Source organism: Triplophysa rosa, linkage group LG4 (assembly GCF_024868665.1).
Source record: "Triplophysa rosa linkage group LG4, Trosa_1v2, whole genome shotgun sequence".
Classification (NCBI taxonomy): domain Eukaryota; kingdom Metazoa; phylum Chordata; class Actinopteri; order Cypriniformes; family Nemacheilidae; genus Triplophysa; species Triplophysa rosa.
The window spans coordinates 12,782,746-12,792,822 of record NC_079893.1 but is presented as its reverse complement, the minus strand read 5'-3'; the positions used below and the strand labels follow the sequence as shown (position 1 = coordinate 12,792,822).

At 40.1% G+C, this 10,077-nt stretch overlaps 1 protein-coding gene and 1 non-coding gene across 2 annotated transcripts in view; both read right to left on the bottom strand.

The window, feature by feature from the left end:
• LOC130552560 (uncharacterized) overlaps window positions 1-1,977 on the bottom strand; it is a 35,747-nt gene extending 33,770 nt beyond the window's left edge. Inside the window, exons 1-3 of the mRNA XM_057330910.1 lie at window positions 1,140-1,977; window positions 800-1,009; window positions 8-474 (exon numbers count right to left, since the gene is read on the bottom strand). Coding sequence (XP_057186893.1) covers window positions 8-474; window positions 800-1,009; window positions 1,140-1,977 — 1,515 coding nt within the window. The remainder of the gene's footprint in view (window positions 1-7; window positions 475-799; window positions 1,010-1,139) is intronic.
• Window positions 1,978-2,367: 390 nt separating this feature from the next.
• Window positions 2,368-2,440, bottom strand: trnaf-gaa (transfer RNA phenylalanine (anticodon GAA)). Its single transcript has one exon. It is a non-coding gene; the product is annotated as a tRNA-Phe (tRNA).
• Between the last annotated feature and the right edge of the window lie 7,637 nt (window positions 2,441-10,077).

Below are 10,077 nucleotides of genomic sequence, written 5' to 3'. Positions count from 1 at the left end.
TGGGCACTGGTGGAGCCTGGACACAGGGCAGCGGTGCAGCTGGTGGAACCTGAATGCTGGGCAGTAGTGTAGCTGAAGGAGTCTGGACACTGGGTACTGGCAGTGCCGGGACACAGGGCAGTGGTGCAGCGGGTGGAACCTGGGCGCCGGGCAGAGGTGCAGTTGGCAGAACCTGAATGCTGGGCAGTAGTGCAGCTGAAGGAGTCTGGACACTGGGTACTGGTGGAGCCTGGACATAGGGCAGAGGTGCAGCTGGTAAAACTGGTGAACCTGAAAGGACTGGGTCATCTGATGCCACAAGATTTGCCACTGTGGCTTCCTCTCCCAACAAATCAATGAAACCCTCATCCTCTTCCACTTGCTCCTCCACATCTATCTCCTCCAGCAACTGAGAGATCCTATCAGAGGTAGGGCACATGTCCTCTAGGGGCTGACTATTCTGCCTCAACAAGTACTGCACTCCAATGAGCTCCCCTGAGGAAATATTTGTAACAGGAAACATTTTTAAAGGAAATTATTCAGAAATTCTAAATTACAGTAAATATGTTTTGTTGTCAGCATCTGCATGAACAAAAAACATGTCATTCAGAGGGCATCATAAAAAGACAGGATTTCTCTATATTCTAGTATGCATTTTATTTTCTGCCCTGACACCTAGAGCAAAGAATCCAGTGTACAACAATTCTGGTAGTATAATTTTCTCTGATCTGTCAAAATGACACTATTATTGTCCAGAAGCACTTGTAATTTTAACAAAAACATGCTACATCGTGAACTGCATTTAACAAAATATCTTTACCTGTGTGTACTCCAGGTGGAGTGAAGTTAGGGACCAATTTCCGGCCATACAACTTATTGTAGTTCTCATTGACAGAGTAAACTAGCTCCCCTGTGTACGTACGCAGGGTTGAACCTCCACCTGCAACAGCAGCTGCAGCCCGGTCCAGATTCCAGCGTAACAAACCTTCCAGGAGGTAAATCTGGAAGTTCAGGCTGTTTGCGCTGTTCCCTAGAAAAAAAAATAAAAAGCCAAACATTGTTTTGAGAAATTGCAAAAGAGAAAACATTATCTGTTAACTGCAAATATCTAAATAAATAGGAATTAGTGGCAAGATGTGGTATATTCTGTCATGACAAACCAGGAATAAATCTGTTTAGGTGGCAGTGAAATGATTCAAGGGATGTGGAGCCTCTGGCACACCGATACGTTTTTAGAACCATCCCGCCCTTGATTAGGGTTCCAGTTTCTGTGTAGAGCAGCACATCTGGAGGGTCCTGAATACAGGTGACGTGCCGCCTCTGGACATGCCAGATGTGCTGCATCCTCACACTGTCAAGGAGAGGAATACCAAGGGCATCATTCCCCTGGCCACCCATGAGCTCTCTGATGAGCATATCAAGGAGGCGGATAGTGGTTTCCTCTCCTCGTGTTCTCCTCCTGCAGTGTTGGGCCAGCTCATCTTTGCTTATATGACGGTCAAGCTCTGCCTCCGTCATTGCAGGCCAGCCCTGTTGGGTGAGTTGCTCCCTCTTGGCCTTTCTCAGCAGAGTGAGATCCCCTGCGTCCCACTCAAAAATACAGGACGACAACCTAGCCATAAAAGTAGGGTACAACTGGTGGGCATCTGTGGTGCATCCTACTGCCAGACGTCGCATAAAATGCCAAATGTCTAGACGGACGATGACATCAGGCCAGCCGCTGAACCGCCTCTTCAGTTTAGTCTCTCCCACTTCCTTGCAACAGTCACAGTCCACATACAGGATAGTGGGAGGATCAACACCAGCTCTCTGGTATCTCTCCATGAGCCCTGCAGCCATGAGGTCTAACCCAGCCCCTTCATTTGCAGTCAGGACACTCATCAGCACCTGACCTACCTCATTGCCTACTGAGGTAAGCCACTGTGCTGTGCCTTTCGCAGGCCCACTCAACTTCTTGGTGATCGGTGTGGCTCCTCGCTGTGGCACCTCGACACACATGACAAGAGTCTCCCATATGGTACGTGCATTGCTTTTACTCAGAACAACGTGATGTAGGAGCTTCGCGTCTAAAGACAATCGAGTTGTCACTTAAGATTCCACACGTTTTCTTGCAGTGTTACTTGCATTTTCAATAAGCCAGTGTGCACGTGTGCTGTGGTGCGTCTCTTGACAACCCCTCTGAAGGGGTTCCGCATGGACACCCCGAAAAAGGGAGAAGTTCCGGTGAGAGGTCCCACCGAGATTTGAAATTGGATAGCTGGATTCAGAGTCCAGAGTGCTAACCATTACACCATGGAACCCGCCAGATCGCAGAGTAAAGGCCGCTCGGTCTGGTGACGGCAAAGAGCTCTTCTCTAACGAGACCAAAGCGACGGCCAGAGTAGCGCTTGCCGAAACCCAGAATCGAACCAGGGACCTTTATATCTTCAGTCTAACGCTCTCCCAACTGAGCTATTTCGGCCACGTCGAGTTGCGCAGGCCTGTCCGCAAACGACCCCAGGCGCAGTAGCCATGAGCGATGGACAGGATGCAAGAGAAAAGTCAATTGCCCGTACGGGGATTGAAGCCGCGACCTTGGCGTTATTAGCACCACGCCCTAACCAACTGAGCAAACCGGCCAAGAGGCTCATGCTTTCACGTTCTGGATTGCCATAGCACTCTTTGAGTGTCGTACTGTTAAGTGGAACGCCTAAAGCAGGGCTCGTCCGGGATTTGAACCCGGGACCTCTCGCACCCAAAGCGAGAATTTTTTTTTTTCCTGCTTGGCTTCCGAGATTTTTATTTATTTATTTATTAACAATCAATAAATTACAGTATTCCCATCATGTACATAATAAACTGGAAGAGTTAAAGGAGTCTAAAAAAAGAAATTACACGTTTAAAAGCCTAGGGAAAGTAAAATACACAAGAAAAACTTTTGATTTTAAGAGAACAGACATAAAAACACATTTTCACATTTTAAAACACCATAATCTTAACCATAATCGTCTGGCATTTCCAAATTAAAACCTTCGAGGATCTTGCATACTTTATCAGTAAAAACATGGAAGAAGTCATCTAGTTTATCCAAAGTCTTAAAATAACAATATAGACATTTCAGATACTTTTCTGCTTTGCGTTTAAACATCGTTTCGACATTCGTTACAGTCTTTTCTTTTTTCGCCACCACTCTCCTCTCCCATATCGCAGACTTCATGAGCATTACTAGTAAATTGATCATTTTCCCGTTTTTGCATTTGTAGTTTTCGCCCAGCATTACTGTTTTGATCCAGTCTGATTCTTTCTCAAAACGTCGTCCTTTCAGTTTTTCGAACACTTCTTTGCATTTCGTTTTAAAAGAGTCCAACTCTCTGCAGTGTAAAAACAAGTGTAAAAACCCTTCGTCCTCGTCGCTGCAGACTTTACACACGGCACTTTGCTCTCTCCCGATCTTGTGTAGAATAGCGTCCGTGAAAATGGCTCTGTGTCTGATTAAAAACTCAGAGTTTGCCAATTTCGTTTCCACGAGCTTTCCTTTCGTATTACTCCATATGTTGTCCTCTTTCAAGTCCTCGTGTCTCTGCATCCAGTAAGCTTTCGCTTTAGGTTTCTTAAAAACAACATCTCTAAAAATGGCAAAAAACATTTTGACAGTACATTCTTTAAAAACACAATTTTTCACCAACCATAGCGTACACATCTTTCTCTTTGTTACCAGGTTCTTCGCTTTCAATTTTCCTAATCCAGTCTATAGGTATGGCATTTTTGATCATTTCGTACTTGTTCATAATCTCTTTTCTGTTATACTCCTCTTTTGCTTCTTCCATAGCATCAAACACAAATTGAACCGGTAAAAATCCTTCTTTAAATTCATACAACACATCTCTCACTTTTATGATCCCCACATCCCACCACTTTTTAAAAAACAGTTATTTTTCTTGGTACATCAGGTTTTTGTTAAGAAACAAGGGTTGGTTTAAAATCTCTTCTCTTTCTTCAGGAATGTGCTGCACAAACTTTAAAAACTCTCCCCAGGTGCACAACAGTTCTCTGTAAAAATCAGGCAAGTCGACACACATCCAGTTTTTTGTTTTCATCCATAAAATACTCTCTCCCAAATTAAAATTCCCACACTTGTTTAAGAAATACATCATCGTTTTTTTCCAGGCCACATGCTCAACACCTGTACAATACCGTTTAAACAGTAAAGTGTAGTGGAAACAGCATCATGATGAAGGGGTGTTTCTCAGCTTCACGGACTGTACACAAAATATGGAGATAATGATCATGAAAACCTAGCCCAGAACATTCAGAACCTCGGACAGGCCAGAAGGTTCATTCTCCAACATGACAATGATCCTAAGCACACAACTAAAACAATGCAAGAGTGGCTTATGGACAACTCTGTTGTCCATGAGTGGCCCAGCTAGTGCTTGAACCCAACTGAACATCTCTGTAGAAACCTGAACATGTTTGTCTACTCATGATCTCCATCCAACCTGACAGAGTTTGAGAGGATCTGAGGAGAAGAATGACAGAAAATTGTAAAGCTTTTCACATCATACCCAAAAAGATTTGAGTCTGTAAAGGCGCTATAATCATTTTCTGAGTTGAGGGTATGAATACTTATTCAAATGTACTTATTTATGTTTTATATTTTTAATAAATTTGCAAAGCTGTCAAAAATCAGTTTTTTGTTTTGTCATTATTGTGCATGGAGTGTAGATTAATGTAAAAAAAAATAATTTAAAGTAGTTTAAGATAAGGCAGCAGCATAACAAAATGTGAATAAAATGAAGGGGGTGTGAATACTTTTTCAAGCCACTGTATATATATATATAAATACATGTACAGTATGTATCGTTGTCAATGTTAGTTGATGTCAGGACTATTATTTATGTTAGTTCATGGTGCAGTAACTAATGTTAACAGGTACAATGTTTGTTTTAGTAAATACTGAAATGAACATGGACTAAGATGACGTAGAAGTATCGATCGCCGTTAGTTCATGTTCTTCTGCATTAACTAGTGTTAATAAATACAACCTCAATGTGAGCGTATTGAGAGATCAATCACTGTTTACTCTTACGGTTTTATGCTCTGTCAGTTGTGTTGTTATGCAGTCAGTGTAAGAGTGTGTGTCATGATTGTTTGTGTTGTGTAGATTCAGCAGAAACTGAGAGATTTTGGCGTACACAATGACACAACAGTGAGCTGGAGAGTGCAGTCTGATGGAAATGTTTTCACACCAAAACATGAAGATGAAGAGAAACAGAAAGTCTGATCAGACTTCTGACCAATCACGCCACAGTCCTTGTATTTAACGACCTCATTTTGATCATTTGAGAGAAACTTTGAAATACACGTTTTATAGGATTTGCAATTACATGTAAACGTTTACAATAAATGTAGTTAGTCTCATTATTTTACTAAACAGTCAAATATAATCAGTTCTTCTTGGTTGATCTTAGAATTAAGCTTTGCAGATTTGTGATATTTAATGATATTATAGTCGTAGTAGGGTGACAATCGATTAAACTGCAATCGAACAAGTTTTAAGACATTTTAAATGATAACCGTATCGCGGTAATCATGTTATGATGTGAGTAAAATGTTTTATATTCTGTCTGTTTTATCATGTGTGTTTGTGTTTGGTGAGGTGTGTTGACTGCAGTAGCAGCTGAACTTGTAATGCTTTTAGATAAAAACTGTTGATCTGTTTCACTACATACAGTAACCGTGTTTGAAGGGTAAATTCAACATTTTGAAAAACAGTTATGAATAATTTGGTTGTTTGAGAATATGAATTTAAATTAAAGCTCTGCTTCTTCATAAACGCTGAACAGAAAAAATAATGTATGAAAATATTTGTGTTGAAGTGAACTGTGCAAATGCATAAATAAATAATAAAGCTTGTTCTACAGACTTTGGAATGATGTTTTCTATGTCTCAGCAATCGATTCTGCCTCTCAACAACAATAAGATGATATTTTTAAATTCCGTGTAGCCGACCTTGTGCTGCACTGTAAAAAAGGCCCGTGATATTAACAGTGAAATTCTGTAGATTTCATGGAAAAAATGTAAAAATACGGAAAAACACTGAAATTCTCTGGGAAATTAACAGTGAAATTCCATAGTTTTCACAAGGAGTTTTTTTTCAGCTCCACAAACACTATTAGCACCTTGACTTACAGACACCACTGTCACTTTATTTCTGTTGTACGTCTACAAAAGTTCTGATTGAGAATGAACACAAGGTTACATGTTGATGGTTTTGTTGAGTCACCATTGTGGTGATGAGTTTTTGCTTTAGTTGGGATCTTGACTCTTTGCTTTATTTGTTAAGACTTTCCCTAGTTTTTATAACTATGTATTGAATCAGAATCAGGGGGAAAAAAAGTAGTATTCATGTCATTTTTTTGTTAGGAGTGTCATTGCACATTGTGAAAAGTGCTATATAAATTAATTTAATTGAGTTGCCTGTTTTAGGGGTGGTTTCCCGGACAGGGCTTAAGCCTAGTCCTAGACTAACTTAAATGTTAGAAGTGTCTATATCGAAAACAACTTGCACTGACAAAACTTAAAATATATGAGTGCGATTGTTTTGTCTCAAGATGCAGGCCTGTAAAGTTGTTTGTAAAATACAGTTTTTAAATTGACTTAAATATCCTAATTTAACTAAGGCTTAGTCCTGATTTAAGATAATCCTTGTCTGGGAAACCCGACTTTAGAGTTTAGGCACTGATTTAAAGTGATTTGTCATCCTCCTTTATGTCACTGTATGCAATTAAATTATATTCTTAAGGTGTTTAACAACACAACCAGCACATGAAAACCTCTTAAGATAAACCCAATGCATTCTGGGTACCACAAAATGTCTGAAATCAGACAAAAGAATCTCATCACATTTTCTTTTGATATTATTTGCGATAAAGACTGTTAAATAACAGTGGTTCCCAATGTTTTTCCTTGTTCCCCTACCCACGTACATATATGACAATCGGAGCCCCCCCCAACCCTCATATATGTGTGTGTGTGTACACACATATTTGCAACTCTCACGCACATATCGTCGCTGTCGGGCGGAAACCTCCTATGTCCAAATTTGGTCAATTTCATATTTTTTCACAAATCAATGCTATTGGTCAGTCCCCATGTGGGTCTGTTATTTGTACAAATTATTAACCAATCTAAAGTGTTTAAAATAGCTTGAGAGCAAATCTCTTAACTCCATTGGACACTTCAACTGTCTGAGAAGTCTCGTAACTCCACGTCTTCTTCACTCCGCGGGAGCTTCTTGTTATAACGTCTCCTGATTGAAAGTTTTTTAGACAATAACGAGTGAAAATAGTTAGGTTAGATACATTTGAGTAGGTCTGTTTTGTTAAAAATCGATAGCTGTAATGCTTCGGTGCAGAAGGAAGCCCGTGAGCCACAAAGGTAAGTTTGCGAGCAGATTCGGCTAATTTCCGCCTTTTAGACAGCCTAGTCAGCTCATCGTTTTTTGTATTACATCACTTATAGTTCTTAAGCCTTTAAAATAGAGTTTAGGAAGATGTATGTAACCACAGTCGTTAGCTTTGGTTAACGATTGAAGCCTTTTCTCTTGTCAAGAGGCTCAACACGACCGCCGACTTTATTTGCGTGCAGATTAATTTCCGCCTATATTAGACAGCCTGTTTAACGTTTTATTTTGGTATTGCATCACTCATAGCTCTAACGTTTAAAATAGAGTTTAGGAAGATGTATGTAACCACAATCATTAGCTTTCATTAGCTCTTAAAGCGTCGTCTCTTGTCAAAAGGCTCAACGCGACCGCAGACTTTGATGAACACTGCTGGCAGCAGCGACGTCTGTGTCCGTACCATTCTTATCAATGACAGCGTAATCTCGTATCTCCCTGCTCCCAAGTCATAAACCTTGTATCTCCGATTAAACATGGTTTTGGGGAAATGTTGTGTTAATGTTGGTACACAACAGTATATGATAGCAAAATAAGGTATAATTACAACTTTAACGATACAATGTTTAATAACTCAAAAAATATGCAGTTTTTTAACTTCCTGAAAAATAATGGTTTTGGAGATACGAGGATTCCGCCCGACAGCGACGATATATAGATAGTAAATATAAATAAATTAAATTAAATAATTGAATAATAAATAAATTAAATTGTTAAAAATGAGTAATTTAAAAGATTTTAATAACATTTTAATTGAATACTCAAACAAATTATCAGGTTATTTTTCAGGTTGTTTCAGTCTGTTTAAAGGTTAATGTATGAACATAGAGAGTATACTGAACGTTATGAAAGAAATGTTAAACATTACCATTGCTGTACTTGCATAAAGAGATGAAGGCTACTGTCAATTACTGCTTATTTTTACAAGGTGTCTTTTCATTTTGCTTGGTTTCTTATTGTCGTTTACCAATTTTTCATTACAGAACACACATTCTGGCCGAGACACATTCAACGAACAAACATTGATGCCTGATGTTTCTCACGTGAGTCTTATAGCGAGAACAGCCAATGACAGTGCTTCCAGCTACCGCAAAGCCCTGCGTCAATGTCTCCCGATGGAGCCGGAAAAAATGTAATAATTATTTTATACAAGATATAACTATTTTTGACTGCATTACCTTGGCACATGATTTTTTTAAAACATACAAAAAAATTTTTTGTATTCAATGATTAGTGGAACATTTTATGCAGCTTTATTTAAAGCGACAACGAGCAACTTTTGCTCACTGTTGCCCCACGTGGTTGATAAGCGGAATTGTCTATCTACACTGTCAGAAAAAATGTGTCAGATTTGTACCTATAGGGGTTCAATGGTTGTCACTGGGGCAGTACCCTCAAAGGTACACATATTGTACCTTTCCACATGGATACCCAGACAGCAAGCTGGAGCCGCTGGAGTAGTGTTTGGTTCTCAGAGATTGTAAACATTTGACTGAGCTGCGCACTTCATTCTTTCACTTTCATCACAGTCCTACAGCTGGTAATAAGAATTCAGCGACACACATTCTAAGATAACCAACGGTCAAATCACAGCTTCCATGACTTTAACATCAGCTGTGAGAGCTGTTCTGTGTAATACACTGATATTGTGTGCGTGCGTGCATGCGTGCGTGGAACTACAGGTCTAGAGCTGTGGTTAGAAGCACCGTTCATTATTATTATGACATGTAGACTTACATGCATCAAGATTTTGGTCAAAATAAGTAAGCAACATGCAGTGCATTCCATTTCCATCATTCTAAATATATACAAATTCAATTTAACATCGTTTAGTTTGTCAAGAAAATAAAGCACGTTTTTTTTTTAAGTGCGCATGCGCATGAATGCTTGCTCTAGGACCCTGGGGAATCCCTGGGCGGGGTGGACACTTATAAATGGATTAAACATCATGAATTTAAACAACAGATAACAAAAATAGGATAACAAAAGCAGTCCTTAAATGCAATGTATGTTAGTTACAGCAATAATTTGACATTAATTAGATCTGAACGTATTTATTAGTAGACATCATTACTCCACCACCTTTTTGACGTCATCAACTAGATTGCTGAACCAACTTGGTTCAAACAATATATCTCAGACAGACCCAGCCAGCAAAAACACATGGGGCGCGTTTCCCGATCAACAACCTCACTAGCTGATTGACCACCATAGTACTATGCATCGTTGGGGAAATTGACGAATTAGTTGCGACTGTTTCCCGAAACTGTAGTAACTCCCCAGCCAGCAAAGACACATGGGGCCAGATGGGTTTGATGTGCGCTGACTTCTGGGCCCCAGCTGGTTTTGTCCGCAGGTTCCATGCAGGCCCCACATGGGTTAGCCCAGATGAAATCAACACTGCTTAGTGTGCATACTACAGGCTGCTCAATGTAACACTGAATGCTACAATGTAACACTTTGCTGGTGTGGTTACACGTGGTCTGCGGTTGTGAGGCCGGTTGGATGCACTGCCAATTGCACGCACCCTCAAAACATGCACCATCTGTGGCATTGTGCTGTGTGATAAAACTGCACATTTTAGAGTGGCCTTTTATTGTGGCCAGCCTAAGGCACACCTGTGCAATAATCATGCTGTCTAGTCAGCATCTTGATAT